This window comes from Rhea americana, unplaced genomic scaffold (assembly GCF_003343005.1).
Source record: "Rhea americana isolate MKP2758 unplaced genomic scaffold, rheAme1 scaffold_0, whole genome shotgun sequence".
In the NCBI taxonomy this organism is placed as follows: Eukaryota; Metazoa; Chordata; class Aves; order Rheiformes; family Rheidae; genus Rhea; species Rhea americana.
Genome location: NW_028185037.1, coordinates 4135904 through 4152289, shown reverse-complemented (window position 1 = coordinate 4152289; position 16386 = coordinate 4135904). Strand labels below are relative to the sequence as shown.

At 43.4% G+C, this 16386-nt stretch overlaps 1 protein-coding gene across 1 annotated transcript in view; it reads left to right on the top strand.

Annotated features, from left to right (window-relative positions):
- Window positions 1–9338: 9338 nt before the first annotated feature.
- The window catches only part of NECAB1 (N-terminal EF-hand calcium binding protein 1), a 60835-nt gene continuing 53787 nt past the window's right edge, over window positions 9339–16386 (top strand). The window contains exons 1-4 of the mRNA XM_085308859.1: window positions 9339–9411; window positions 13054–13078; window positions 13631–13732; window positions 14123–14131. Coding sequence (XP_085164985.1) covers window positions 9370–9411; window positions 13054–13078; window positions 13631–13732; window positions 14123–14131 — 178 coding nt within the window. The 5' untranslated portion in view covers window positions 9339–9369. The remainder of the gene's footprint in view (window positions 9412–13053; window positions 13079–13630; window positions 13733–14122; window positions 14132–16386) is intronic.

Genomic DNA, 16386 nt, shown 5'->3' with positions numbered 1-16386 from the left:
TCTTCTGAGCAGATATCTGAAGAGGCCAAGGTCTGCTCTCCTGAAGTCCAAGGTTGTAATCTTGCTTTTTGCSCTATTCCCTTCTCTCAGGATCCTAACCTCCACYATTTCGTGGTCGCTGTAGCCAAGCCTGCCCCTAACACATCTCCGACCACTTCTTCCTTGTTCATGAGATCTAGCATAGCATCTCTCCTCATTGGCTTCTCGAGTGCCTGCATCAGGAATTTGTCACCAATGCACTCCAGAAATCCTATGGATTCCTCATGCCCTGCTGCATTGTCTCTCCAGTAGATATTGGGGTGGCTTAAATCCGTCATGAGGACCAGGGCCTGCAAATGTGAGGCTTCTTTCRGTTGTCTGAAGAAAGTCTCATCTACTGCTTCCTGATCAGGTGGTCTATAGCAGACACCTTCCCCAATATCACCCATATTGGTCTGTCTGCTAAGCCCAACTCATTGGCTCTCAGCTGGCTCGTCATCCATTTCCAGGCAGAGCACTATGCATTCTAGCTGCTCTCTCACGTAAAGGGCAACTCTCCTTCCTCACCTTCCTCATCYGTCCTTCCTAAATAGCCTTTATTCATCCATCACAGAGCTTCGGTCATGTGAGCGATCCCACCATGCCTCCTTGATCTGCAGCCATGCAAATGCACATAAGCTTCTATTTTCTCCTGTTTGTTCCTAAGTTGTGTGCACTGCTGCACAGACACTTCAGAGAGGCACCCACTCATGCTGAATTCCCAGAAAAATATGAGAGCTTTCCACATAATACTGACCTGTACATATTTCCTTATTTATCTGCATATGCTTGCCTTTCATCCCTGTTTTGTTTATTACGAGATCAAGTAGAATGGCTGTATATTATTAATCTGTAGTTTGAAAAGAAGAGACCTTAYATACAATGAAATAACAAGTTGGTAAGTTCTACAGCACCTGGGTGCTTTAGTTATTACAATCAAATCATYTCAATCCACAGACATTAGAAGTTGATCTAAGACTACAGAGAATAATTAGGTGCTTTGAAAATGCAGCTACTTAAAAAACCACCTATGGTATATCTGTAGCTTCCATTTTCTATTCTTAAGTTTTGGGAGTCACTGGTCTTACCAGGTAGTATGGGCAAAGTAAAATCTTCCAAGGAAATTATTTAATTTAATTCATCAATTATTTAAGGTGTAGCCAAAGCTAGTAAAGTTTTCTTTGAGATAATAGGAAGTATACATTGAAAATATAACTACATTCTAGAACTACTGTTCTGAAGAACAAGAAATCATTCCCCCAAGTCATGCACAGAAGGAAAGGGTGCATTTAACTTAAGTGTCACAGTAAGCACACCTAGCCACCAGTTGACAGCTATTAGAACCAATCTAAGAGCTAGTCTTTCCAAGGCAAGCATAACCAGGAGTATACAATGGAGCCAATAAAAAAMCATAAGACTGCTATAGTAGGTTCCTGTAGGCCTCTTTAAGCAAAAAATAAAAGCCTGAGTGAAGTTTTACATTTTCCAAAAGAGAGAGGCAAACACTTCTAAATGAGACTATCAGCRGCAGTGTCTGTAGTTTCAGCTACCTCTTGACAGCTCAACAGGACATACTAAGCCCAGGAGTGACAGAAAAATAGCTGAATACATGAAACAGGGAAGCGCATTTTTTCCTGCTTCTCTCTACCTGGAGACAGAGTGAGCAGAACCTGAGCACTGGCCACAGGAGTCATACTCTTCATGCTTTTCCTTTGCCACTGCTTCTCATGTGAAAATAGTCTTCCTGAGCCCTGGGAGAGGAATGCAGAGGCAGGTAAGGTCAGCATTTTTCTGATAGAAACCCAGGTTGAACTTTCAGGAAGAGGAGAACGATGAACCTGCAGCTCCTTTATCTCTCATATACCTGGCTGACCTGTATGAAAGGTGCAATGCCATAATCCCAGGTTATGGTTTAAGCAAGAAGCCAAATTTCGCCATATATGGAGCCTGCATTCCTGGYTTGCTCTTACATAGTTTGGAACACACCGTGCAGACCATAACATTTACTGATTAGCCAACAGAGTGGTCTGTACAGTACCCTCATGAAAACAGTGCACTTTTAGAATAATTCCATAATAGCAGAGGTGTTTTTACAGATCAGTCCTCCACCAGTGCTAATTAAGATACTGAAGAAAGCCACACCCTCAGTTTTATATGGTTAAAATTTGATACCCAACTCAGGCCTGATATCTGCCAGTACAGAAATACACTATTTCCAGTCTGTTGGTTTTGTTAAAGTCTCAGCTTCCAAAGACACAAAACCATGTGAAAATTTCAGTCTTTTAAAGAAAGAAAGAAAAACAGAGAAAAGTATTTCAGAACAACCTGACTATAATCTTTGGAGCTGGAGGACAAATCAGAAGAAAGGACAGTATGTGCAGGCACTGAGTTASTCAGTGTGTGGCGAGGCACCGATGCCCATTCAGATCATGCCCTGAGAGAAGGCAAAGCTGGAGTGCCCACCTCAGCYTGTAGGTCCTAGGCACATCCATGCCACTAAACTATTTGCCTGCATCCATACAGGAAGTCTGAAATATGGCCAGGAATTTAATTTAATTCCCTTGGAGTTGAGCTAACATCTTGAACCACCCTTTGCAGGCCTGGGTCTGGGATAATTACAGCATTACTGGGATGTGTTTGTCCCAGATCACTTACTGCTATTCTCCGTCTCAAATCTCATCCATAAGTAAAATCTATATCTCATCCATAAGTAGAATCTATCTGGGAGTATTTYATTTAGAATTTCTCCAAAGACGCACAATATTCAGAAGCAGCAAAAAACTGACTTCATGCCTTTCAAAATTGAAAATTATCTTGATATCTGATCCAGAGTTGTATTTGGGTATAAATTTCTCCTCCGATTGGATTATAGGTTTTGATTCTGTCATTTAGCTGGTGGAACTTATGTTTTTAATAAATATCTAATAATTATATTAATTATTATTAAAATCAATAATATAGAAGGATATCAATAATATATGAAAGATATCAGTAATATATGAAGGATGATAGCCTGCATCTAGTAAAATATTCAGGCACCTAAAGCAGAACTTAGATAGCTAAAATTTGCCAAAAAACAAAACCATGATTTATAAGTCCTACCCTCTCCCTCACCTTTTTCACATTTGCTGCATAACACCTAAGATGTCTTTTTACATTTGACTCCCATTGCCACATTGAATCTGYCCCTACACACATCTATTTGCCCCAGGCTGATCAGCTCTGTCCTTAACTCTCAGGTAAGACCAGAAGCAGATCAATCCTTTGCCTATCTTGCACAACGGAGTGGTAATCACAGAGCTCACCAGCTGTGTACTGACACAGTGAGTAGTTCAAACACACACCTAGTCCCTCCTGACCCTAGGGAGACTCACCTCTCTCTCACCTCTATGCTCTGTTAGGTTAAATAATACTCTGAACTGAAGGTACCCTGTCTTTGAAATTGTTCATCACAAGCAGTAATAAATAAATAAATAAATTACTAGGCCTCAGAGAGCAAGCATAAAAATGTGACTCAGTGTCCTAGTGCTTAGACACTCTTCCAGTATGAGGAGATTGCTATCTTGTGTATTAAACAGCCTCAATGGAAGGAGTGGACATTTACCATGAAGATTGTGCAACACTAATCCAGTTGCATGAGCCTGATTTTTATCRCTTACATGCTGAAATTTAGAAGCCAAAATAGGCAGAGTTGCCAGTAGTTCTGGTTTTCCACGTCTACTGCCTTGTCCCCTTTCTGTTTTCTTCCTCACTCAGCRGGAAGCATATCTCCAATGGCATGGCCCCATGGTAGGACCTTGAGCAGAAGATCTGATGTGGCCAGCTGAGACCACCTCGTACATCGACGAAGCCTGCCATGTCCTCATTCTGCATGGGCTGGAYGTGCAACCATGTCTGGTTGTAGGTCAGTCAGGCATCCCATTCACAGGAGAGCTGTGCCAGGCAGGTTGATGTCCGAGCACTGCTCCAACGCCATGCATCCTCATGGATGCGTCCAAAGCAACCCCCAGAGGATGCGCTCCTACTTTCTTTGTTTGAATCCAGTAGGCAATTTGCAAGTCCTCTTTTAAAGATCCCTCTGCTTCGGCCTGTTTGGAACTTTATAAGTAAGCTTTTAATAATAAATCATTTTATATTAATGGCCTTACCTAACACTGAAATGAAGATCTAGCTGAACTGCCTGCTCAGACCTCTTTTAGCTATTGTGGTTTACATCTTTGTTTAGGTGTATATACACTTACTTCTGGACTACTTGTGAGGCAGAAAGGCTTTGACATTTTTCTCAGTGGCACTCYTCAAATACATTTTAATTCAAAACTTGTTACTCATAGGTTTGGATTGATGGGAGGCTGCACAGGCATGGAGGAAGAGGGCAGTAAAAGTTGACACTGCCCAACAAACCTCAGGCACGTGAATGAATCAGCCAAGGTCCTAAAATTGCTCCAGTCATGACTCCTTCAGAGTACTCTAGAATAGGACCCTCAGGGCTGTGTTTAACCCCTTGGTGGAGCCTCACTCCCTTCTTCAGCTCTACTTGCAAACTGTCTTCTCAGGTTACGCTAATAACTAGTGATTAAAGCTTTGCAGTGTAAATAACCATTTGCCTCACTTTTGATTGGGAAAGGATCCAGAGTTTAYAGACTGCTCAGGACCATTCCTTATATCTGAGTGTGACTTGTACTGTGAAAAAGACCACTTCAGGTTTGGATTAGATCTGGAACTATTGTCAGCCACAGGCTAGCTAACAATAGCCATTCCCTCCACCTTTTTGGGGGGAAATATTGGAAACATAAAGATGTTTATTCTGTGAAAAGCACTGTAATGCTTCTGTGTCATGTTTTGATTTTTTCATTTATTCCTTTTCTTATAATATCTGACTTAGCCATCCAGCCACACAGCAGGCTTTTTCTCAAAATGATCCATAATCTCTGTTGGATGCCCCATTACAGTCATTTTTATTGTACTACTTGCTCCCAAAATGTTCCTGCAGAGCTAGAATAAACAGAATGTACACAGAGAAATCAATGCAGTGGATTAATTTGCATCACACATCTCATGCATTTCAGAAGTATGTCCCTAAAAAGTTGCACTGAAAACTACCAAGATGTCTGGCTCAACGTGAAAGATGATATAAGAAATGTGTGTTACATCTTGCAAGGAGCACCACATATTCCATGTACAATGATGTGCATTTAGTTTACCTAGGCACTTTTAATGCACTACTGTGCATTACTGACCCTGAAGAATACAATATTTACAATGTTTACCTTTATAAAGCTCGTTTTTTCTCCCAGGAGTATTATGTGTCTCCTACAGACAGAAAGGAGAGGTAAAGATAAACTAAGGCACATAGTTGCTGGTCTAAAGTCTATCTAAGATGGCAGATCTCTCATTTCCTATTGATTGGCAAGAATCTGTCAAAGACACTTAGCTAAAAATAAGGCTTGAAACCCTATGTAGAAATTAGATTGAATGAGTAGGCTTTAGTCATTTCCCAAACACATATAGGAAGAACATGCAAATAAACAAAAAGAGCAAAATAATGTTCTAATACAAGTGATTTGTTTTCCTCCTGCAGAAGCAACACAGAAACTATCATCTCTCTTTTAATTCTTCATGTGCAATTATGGGTTTAAGTTATATCTCTTTTCCTGGGTGAATTAGAGAAGCTCCAATACACACAAACTGCATCCAGCTTTACCTGCGGATGTAGGTGCTGGGCTTACAGTATCCAGCTGTCTGCACTGGATTCCTGTTGGGGCACACTGTAGCTCCTTTCCACCAAAATGTGGGTGCAGGAGCTGAGGGGAAGGAGAGGAGRAAGGGTGGATTGGGGCAGGCTTAGGTTTTTCTCCTAGAGGGATCAGGATGAGAGTAAAGTGAGCTCCTGGACGTCTGAGCACTTTTCATCTGGTGAACTAGCCGTGGCCACSCATTCCCTTTATAGATGGCTAAGCCAGCATTTTTCTAGGCACATCATCACACCTTTCAGAATTTAGTAGGTCTATCCTTGCTCTCCCTGGCACTTCCCTGTGGAAGGAGACTCACTTTTCCATCCTCAGAATTCAAGTCATAGAGAACCTGGAGTGACAGAGATAGTCATCAAGTCAGGCCAGATTAGCCTCTGCAGAGATACAAGGTGGTGGAACAGAAAGGTGGCTGCTGCCACCATCCTTTCTTACTGCTTATAACCACCCATGGCTGCACACATACTACTTCAGCAATTTTTCTGTGGTTGTAGCTTCCCATCAAGAAAAGTTGTGGGGGAACCACTATGAGAGACAGCACTTGAGTAACCCAACCAACGGCTGTTTACGGGCATGCCTACAGGACACCAGATGTTCAAACCAAGAAGAAACACTATGTTTTGAGAAGTGAGAGGAGACATCGTGTTATGCTGAGTAACTCGGCTATTTTGATACGTACCATACCMCTCCTGAGGCCAAAAAGGACCATAAAGCAGATCCATTTCCTTAGCCTAGGGCAAGGAATACTTTTCCGTACAGACTCATGGGTACCCTAGCATGCAAGCTGTCCTTCTATCTGAAAGGTTATATTTTGACATAGGCATTATATAGTGTTTTTTTCGTATCACTTGCAGGCAATGCACCTAGCTAACCATCACAGAATGACTTAGAGCCCTTACCAGAGAATGAGGCAGCTTGCATTTCCTCAGTAAAAAGGAAGCTTTTTTATTTATTTCAGTACTGATGACTTCTGTTGCATAGCCCTAAATGTACGGAAGATGTTACAGTGGGTTTTTATTTGTTTGTTTTCCCCAGATAGAAGGGCAAATTCATTAAATACTGGCTAGCCACTTCTTTTCATTTCACATGAATGAAAACATTGATGCAGTAGGCTGGATGCTAGATGAAAGTTTAATGATGTGACACATGGCAAAGGAAATAGCAGACAGTTTCAAGTTTTGGCCTCTTACACATGAGAAACCACTCTATTTGCTGTTTAGATTACCAGCGGCAGATAGCCTTGTGGCTGTGGAAGCGAACRTATTTTTGATTTCAGCTAACCTCACATAGATAGGTCACAAAATCATTTTGTTACCATTAGTGTGGTAAGTGCAATGCTTGCATTCAGCACATGAGTGTGTACCCCTTCCCACCTCCCTGCTATCATCTTATTCAGAAATTACTTCCCTGTTCCGCTGCAGAATGAAGTAATTGAATGAAGTGAGGAAGTTGCCTGAAATTTAGAACTTTTGTCCTGCCTGTGGCATTTAGATCCTGCCTGTGGCATTTAGAAATGTAGGTTCATCAGAATGTTCTTAAAATTGAGATACTGCTTCAGAAAATGTTAAAGTAGTCAAAAAATGTATCACCAGTAAGTTATTGATGTACTCATCTCATCTAAACCTTAAAACTAAATATTCTGTAAAATGATTGCTTAAATAGTACTGTTGGGTTTTTTATTCATGGGAAAAGAATTTGCAAATAAAGCTTTTAATAACTGAGGTCATGTTTCCTTATGTAATAAAAGACCTGAAAGTTACTTCTGTTTCTTATTGGTTTACATGTCTGGTTTTTACCTAAAAATATCAGTATTACACATGTTTTTTTCACTGATTTTAATGAAGGTTTTCTCTAGACAGACTTAGTATATTCACACTGAATGTTAAGACAAACAAAAATGGAAAGATATTGAGTCTTTAAAAAATATCTCTTCATTCCAAGATAATAATTAGTCATTATAGCTAAATAAGTATTATTATTATTATTRTTATTGTAACAGTTAACAAACACAAGCCCCATATACAGACTAAAGAAGTCTTTCCTTATCTCCTTTCACCCTCGTGGCTCTTGAAACAGCCTCTGGATTTTCTTCTTCTTTTTTTCTGTCTGGAAAGAAATACATTCCTGTATTTCTGTTACAAAAATACGATTAAATAAAAGCCTTTCAGTATTATTAAGAACAAAAATAGCATGAGATGATTTTCCTTCTCTGTCAAGTACTTTTTAGTAAGTGGGATAATTATTCTTGCCCCCTGAAATGTCTTCTGTTTCTTTTTGGACAATTTTCTCTGTCCTCTCTCAGATTTTCTTTTGAAACTTGAAAACAGAAGTGGAAGATGTAGAAATATTCCCACAGAGGAAGCTCAGAGGACCCAAGGCCAGGCCACAACAGAGGCTTTTAGTGTGAGAAGTTGTTTTATAGTAAGAACTTCTCTCTAACATTTATTATGAGCTGTAATACCAGTTGTAATACGTTATATATGATTGCAATACCATCTACCAGGGATTCACAGTGGGAGGACAAGAAATGAAGGGCATAAATGGAAAAAAAAAAAGGGGGGGGGGGTCAGATTAGAAAAAGGAAAAAGTTTTCCCCCAGGGGGACAGTGGGGCAGTGGCATGGGTTGCTCAGAGGTTGTGCCGGCTCCATAGAGGTTTTTGGGATATGACAAAACCCAGAGGAACCTGGTCCGAGCACAGAGAGACCCTGCTTGAGCACGAGGTTGTGCTGCATCTGTGCAAGCTCCTTTCTTACAGGTGCAGGAGCTGCACGGGCCTCGGGGTGGTGGGCTGTGCTGTTCTCTGGTGTGTAGCCCCCAGGTAAGTGTGGAAGCAAAGGACACTTCACACAGCACAGCACGGTGGGCTAGTAGCACGGGGGGATTTCTGGCTCCCCCCCATCCTAGCAGCCCCATAGTGCCTGCCTTTGGCCTCACATCAGCGGCCTTTAAGCTCCCAGCGCCTGCTCGTGTCCCTGCTCCCTTGCTACCCCCACCTCAGCTCCTGACACCCTCCAGAAACCCCGTCACCTTCCARTGCCTCTCAGCCCCTGATTTCGGCCAGGCCATCTTCAGGGTGTATTTTATTCAAGGACCTTATTTTCAAAATTGATTGCTTTTACAGAGCTGTAGGTTACCATGATGTCAGGGAAGTGACAACACGATTAATCTCAGAAGCCTGTCGGCACTGCAAAGACCTCAAAGCCTGTTCAGTTTGGCTCTTGTAGTTCAAGAAAGATCTCTCCCCAACTGACGTGCTCAAAGGAGGAGGTAGCAAAAACGGTGAGAAAACGAGAAAGCAACAAAAACGGTGAGAGATGTGGGAACTGCGACCCGACAGACTGAACGAACCAGAGAAAGCAAGACCAGCCGGGTTTTTTTCTCCCCGCGCCGTGATTTGTCGGGCCGAGGGAGGACGCCGCCAGCGCCCTGGGAAACCCGCACCCACCAGCGGGGACCCCCGGCGCGGCCGCCCGCAGCGCAGCCCTCGCGGGGGCGGCGCCCGCCGGGCGGCCCCGACCGCCCCCGGCCGCCCGGACCGCCCCGGACCCCCCCGGACCGCCCCGGACCCCCCCGGACCTCCCGGGCGGAGCAGCCGCGCGCGGATGGCGGCGGAGCGCGGCGCGGGGCCGCGCATCTTCCGCGACGTGAGTACGCGGCATCCCCGCCCCTTACAAGCCCCCCGCCCCCTCGGCGATTGCAAGGGGATTCTGATATTTGTTTTTATTTGTGGGGGGAGAGGGGATTGCGGTGGGGGTCTTTTTGTTCGTTTGCTTTTATGACATTTTCCACGGGTGCGTGGTGGGCTGGGAAGCGGCAAATCCCCGTGGGTGTGGGGGGCAGCGGCAGGCAGAGGGGTGCAAGCTGCCTGGGGCTTGGCCGGTACCCACAGAAAACAGACCACAAGCACCATCTGTGCTGCCGCTGTCAGGACTGCTGCGGGGCCAGGGGGGTTTTAACTGTTATTTTTTGTTACGTTTCATATCTGTGGTAGGGAGTGAGGTGTTTGGAGTCSTGGGCATGTGTGAGCGCAGTAAGTTGCCAACTCAACCACGGGGGGAGCAGGCAGAATAGGTGCTACAACTTGCAGTGGAGTGAAGACATCGCTTTGCAAGATGTGTTGCTTGCTGTTTTTCCTTTCTGGACTTTTAGTCAGGGAGTTTCTCACCCCTGCAAAAGTAGGGGGTTGTTCCCAAGCTGTTGCTCGTGTTATGCTCCTGCTGGAGGTGAGGGTGCCCAGGTTCATGTGCTGGGAGGCCCCAAGCACCTTGGAGGAGCCCTCACCTCCCTTCATCAGCCCTCTGCCAGCTCCCTGCACCCTTCTCTGCCCTCCCTCGGCACCAAGGACCCAACCCTTCAACCCTCAGGGGACCTTGAAGCTGGTCCTGTCGCTGAGGGCATCTCAGAGATGGAGTTTTGTCTAAACTTGCCTGACAATAGCAGAGCAAAGAGTATTTCTTTGGTCCAAATGTAAAGGTAAGTCCTAGATAAAAGGCAAACTCCAGCCCAAAGATATCCAAAATATCCTCTATCTTTGATGAGACATGCAGATCTACAGACCAGCTCTGGTCGCAACTGTGACTGACTTCAAAACAACTCATGTCTGAGGCAGTCCACAATATCAGCTGGAAACGGCATGTTATGTACGGACTCTCTATCCAGATGCTTTCTCTGTGACCACATTAAATTCCCCAAGCTTTTCCCTGAAATATTTCAAATAGCCTTTGATAAAAGTCATGTGTGTTCACCTCCTGATTTCTGTAGGGTCCATAAGAAATTGTCTGAGTTAGACTCTTAATTGACTTTTATTATTTCTGTTTGAGTGTGTAATGAATGTGCAACTTTTTCATCTTACAAATAGCTCTTGTAAAAGAAACAGGAAAATTATAAGCATACACTGAAAAGAGAAGAGAAACACAGGTTTTTAGGAAAGAGGAGGACATGTTCAGATGGAGCCTGTTCCCCAGTTCAGCTCAGCAGTTAGGAACCTGCATATGGCCAGACTCCCTGGAAACATCTCATTTCAGCCCAAGTGAAAAATGTCTTCAAATCAAAATTATTTGTTTAATTTTCAGCAATTTTTAAGCCATTGTCAGGGTAATATTTATAGAGAAGCAGGTGCAATTGGGAAAACTGGCAAAGAGGAGGGAGAGTGGTTACTGCCACCTATCCCTCCCACACATCTGCTCTTACCTGCAGAGGAAAAGCTTGGATTCAAATCTGGACCCTGCCTGCTTCAAAGCAGTGTGTACTTGTATCACAGGTACTCTGGGGYGTGTAGCTCTCCCATCACCCTTTGCTGAAGTACCTCCATCCGTATGACACTTACCTGTATATTTGAGCAGGAGACCGCAGAAGAAAGACAGGACACTGTCCCGRTCTCACTGTGAATTAAGCAGAGACCTTGCGAGAATGAGACCTGATTTCTAACACAACCTCCYCTGCTTCTCTGTCAAAATCCCTACTAAATGTCCACAGCATGCAGTAATCACAGGAATGYGGGGTTTTCCCAGGTCTGTTCTGTGTATGTGTGGGTCTAGATACAAGTATRTGTCTTATACACGCAGAGGTCTAGATGTGTGTGTTTTGTACCTGCTGCAGAACAGGAACCTTTCTTGAGAGTCATGCTCTCTTCATTTACACAGCCTGGATTAGCCGGTGTGGACTGAGCCTTATTTCCTTGTGTTATTCCCATATCCGAAGCAATATTCCAGTGATTCCCTGCTTCACGCTTGTCCAAGACTTAGCGCTGCWTGGATTTCTGGGGCAGCTTAGCAGCTGTAAATCAGCGCTACCCTGGCTGCAGGTGCCTCTGAGGACCTGCTGTCTGTCCCAGCGGTGCCCGGGCTCCAGGGCACATAATACCTGGCATGGGGTGTGAGCCATATCACCCGCTGTGGCTCTGCRTGGGCCATTGAGGCTCATGGCACAAGTCACTCGTGATCTGTTGATACTGCTTGGGCCTATGCTGGGCATATTTTTGCCTTCTCTGAAGCACGCCTTGCTTTTTCCCATGGGACGTGCGTGCGTAGGTGGCCCCACAGGCAGCTCAGCCCAGGCGCCTCTGAGTCGAGAAGCAGGACTTCAGCACTAGTCCTTTTGATCCGCGTCTGTCTGGGGGCACACTCTGCTTCCTTTCATCCAGGTGTAACTGTGCAGACCAAAGCACAGTTCTTTGCTTTTGATCTCAGAACATTATTTTTCTCTGTCTTCCCAAAATTTCACGGATTTCTCCACTTCCAGCTGAAAAACATCCAAATCTTTTGGCTCCCTGTCTGTCTTTGCTGTCTGTATTAAGAAAAACAGTCCCCAGTTCCAGACCGGCACGCTGTCCTGCACACACATCACCATGGCTGGTATACTGACAAGCACACGGGCTTTTGCTTCGGATGGCACAAGCAAAACAAGACTGCTTRCCCGTTAGATAGGAAGAAGACCAAAAACAGTTCCCCAAAATATCCAKCCAAATCCGCCAGGGATCCAGGACTATATTTTATCTGTCAGAGATTGTAAAGAGAGATTTTATGTTGTTCAGAGACACTTTCTTTTGCTCTGGATTTTGGCTTTTGGCCAAATGGCTTTTGTCAGTGTTAGGAGAAAAATCTCCATTTTAGAGCAAAAATTTCAGACTCTAAACAGTCTAACCCTTATATTGTAAATTGAATTGCAATATATCATTTATTGGAAATAAAGGGAGGAGGTTTATTTCATACTGCACGTGCTCTAAACTTGGTCCATCACAAAATTCAGCTCAGAAGCTGTAAGTGAAATCCCAAATTTGGATCCCAATTTTGTTATTTTTTCCCTCCATTACTCTGCAGTACACAATAATAAAACATGATCTAACAGCACTTGGTGGCACTTGGACCCCAGTTTTTCATTTGGATTCACCTCTGAGAGCAGAGCATGCCTCTGCTACTTATCAAAGTAGAGAACATTTGCATTGCCTTCAGCTGTGAGAAATGTATGTGCCCATTTTGAAACTTTTACCCATTACTGATGTTCCTAACACTAATGGAAGTTATTTTCTTTTTTCCTTTTCATGAACCTGTTTATAACGTTGCCCAGACAACTTTCCGTTGCTGCTTAGGGTGAAATCCCAAGGCTGAAGTAGCAATAGCGACTATGATGGGAATGCTACAGTGTCACAGAAGGGTGGTTGCTCTTCACATTCGAAATGTCATATGGTCCCAACCGTATGCCAAACTGTAAATGCTCATTAAATATATCAGTGTGCCACTAACCCATACAAAAAAGAGTGATTCCTTTCTTTCTCTCTTTTTATTTAGATATTAAGAAGAGCAGACAAGAATGGTAAGACCAGTCACTTCTCTTCCCTCTCAACTTTGCAAAAAACCCCATCACTCTGATACAGCATTTTAAGTCATGCCCTGAACATCTTAACATGAAAACCAGCTATCTGTCATGTTCTTTGATGCTTTGTACAGGCCCAGTGCAATGTACATTGCTGGGGACCGGTCCATCTAACAAGCTCTTTAAGGGCAGATCTTGTGCTTTCACAGATTAGCCTGTGTGTTTGACTTGCAGTTTGCACTGTTGCATTTGTGTGCTTTCTTAGCAGTATTGTATTCACAAGAAGCTTTGAAATTCTTATTAACAGCTCCATCTTACTACTTTTTTAAAACACCATAGACTATATCTGTCAATCAAACTTGCTTTTCACCAACATTTTGCAGATGTGTATTTATTCTGCATGGCAATAAACAGAATAAAACCTTGGATTCAATTTGCATATCTATAATAAGAAAACCATGAGCTTTTAATATGCTCCTTATGGAAAGTTTTATCCTTGTACTACAAACTTAATTTTCCTTCCACATATATTTTTCCTGTATTTAAAAACAGCAAGTTRGATCACAACACTGGAAGCCCTCTCACACACACGTGCTCCCATTTCAGCTACAGTAAGGGAAGGATCTTGCCTTATGGGCCAGAAGGGCAATCACTGTCTTTTTTGCAGGTACACATCGTCATAGTCTTAAACCCAACTTCAACTCCTTCTCCCAGCTAATAATTAGTGCACAATTTTGGACGAGTTACATTGTCTTTTTGTGCCACATGCCACCATCAGAAAAATGAAGCCAATACCACTACCATCCTATCTTGCAGAGTGTGAGATTCAGTATGGCCATGGTAGTGCTGTAGTGCTGCAGTTACCATAATAATATTTACACTTAATTCAGATATCAGAGTTAAATCTTACAGAATAGGAAGAAAATATAAACTTGTGGTTGTGTGGCATTGTGCAAACGAAGTTCAGAATGGAGAGATGCACCAGCTCACCTCTGGCTGTGGATTCCTGCCCCAGCTTGGGACTGCACTTGGCTTCCCACTCAGACACGGCAGGCTAGTCCAGAGAGCTAACTGGGTACAAAACCGGTCACCGTGAGGATTTTTTGGTAGTACTTTTTGTTATCTCACTCAGCTCACCAGTGGCTTGCAAGGCCAGCAGTGGTGCAAGCAGAGCCCCATGGTCAGGGCAAAGAGGAGAAAGATTTTCCCTCCTCAGCAGTGCCTTGCTGGCTTAGATGCAACCCAAACTCTGCTGGTGTTCCCACAGACCTCCTAACAGTTTTTGGAAAAGTTGTTTCTGTGTCTGCACTGAAGACTAATACGACCACAGTCGTATGTGGTGCAAAACAGTGGTCCTCACCCCCCCAGAGACCCTGAATGTGACTGAGCATTAACCAGGTTACCTGCTCTGTCACAGATCTCCTGTTTCTTCTTCTGGTCACCATGATAGGTTCCATCTATGGTCAGACCCCACTGAAGGCTACTGAAGTCAAAAAGACTTTTTGTTTCTTAATCCTGAATGCCTGTGTCATGATAGTGAAATCATGTCCTGTTTCAGCCCCAGTAGAAACATAGCACTTCTGTGGCCCATAAGACTTTCAATCCTCCTTCTGGTATATGTTAACTTTAACTTTGCTGTTAAGGTAGAGGAAACCGTTCATGCAATCAATGACAAACCTGCTTCCCTTTCCAGAACAATGCAATGCCACATCAGCCCTGGAGACTTTGTTCRCTCATGTTCATATATATGGATGCTGTATAACATATTATCAGGAGAAATGTGTCTAAGCTCARCCATTTTAGTTCTATTAATTTGAGTCCATAAGCTTGAAACGATTTCAGCTCTTAAGTGCTTAATGTGTTTGCTCAACCATCAGTTGGCTGTGGGACTTCTACTCTGCTAGTCCAGTGCTGCATAGTCTTACACCACATTAATAGGAAGAAAATTTGTTTTAAGGCTGAGACATTAGGTACCTTCTCAGAAAGATTGTTGSATATTTGAACACATATCTAATATGTTTACACTGTTGTCAACTCAGCTTATTAATAATTCACAGTGACTAGGATACTTTACACTTTCAGTGTCACCTTTTATGAGATACAGGAACCAAGCATTGCTTTACAGTAACAAATATTATGTGACACAATGTCTAAAGTTCTGCTATACATGCTTAATAGAGCTCTTTGAAAATTGCCATGTTTTTTATCTGCGAGAGATTAAATATTCAAAAGAATACTTTATCATCAAAACCTAGTTAGGTACTTGCTTAACAGTGCGAAGAAAGGTACATCCAAAAAAAAGTGGATCAAGCTGGAAAAYAGGAGTATTATAGGAGACAGTATTGAGAATAAAAATTCTTTATTCACAGCCAAAGCTCCAGAGCGTTGCAGCTGCAGTTAGGAGAGAAACATAGAGGGAMTATTTCTAGGAACTCCTCAAGAGCCATGTGTTTGCATGACCATGAGCACCTGCTTGCTGTAAGACCTGCCCTGTCCTGATGCTCGGGAGCAGGAAGAAACTGAGCATCTTCTCTTCTCCCTCTCAGCAAAGCAGCAGGAGAGAGTCTCCTTTAACACTTACAYGAGTATGGGAAAGAAAACGGCATGGCCTGGCCCATGTTCACCAGAGACCTGGCCTGCCCTGCTCCCCGACTATGGCACATCGATTTGTATGAGCCAACCAGGAGGACACAGCGCTTCTGATCAAAGAAGTGAAACTTATCTTTTCCTGAAAGAATTACACAATGTCAAACCTCACAGCCTAGACAGGTTCAACCGTGATATGTAGTCCTCAGTCACTTCTGAAATAATAGGTGTTGTGCAGTTTCGATAAAATTTATTCTCAAGTATTTGAAGTTCATACTAAATACCACTGAGAGTTGTAAGGAGTATAAGTTTCAAGGGGAKCTCTGGGACGGTAAGTGCACTAGCCTACCTCAAGCCACCCAAGATGGACAAGATGGACACGAGACAGCGAGCCTGGCTGCCATTGCTCAGCCCTCATCCTTCCTGGGAGCTCACCAGTCGGGACCAAACTTGGCTCATGTAGGGCACAGATCAAATCATGTGTAAATAGGTAAAAACCCAGCGAGCTTTCTGTGAATTTCAGGACTGCGGGACTCCAGTTTAACCCTCCAGACAAGGAAAGACAACTATTCTTGCAAAGATAATAGAAAGTAAGAGATCAAAAGAGCACAGAAATCTTGTTGAATTGCCATTACTCAGAAATGCTGCAAATGTTTATGACCGGGGTTTAAATGAGAAACTTATCATACAGTCAAACCCCCATTTAAAAGAAGTCATACAGA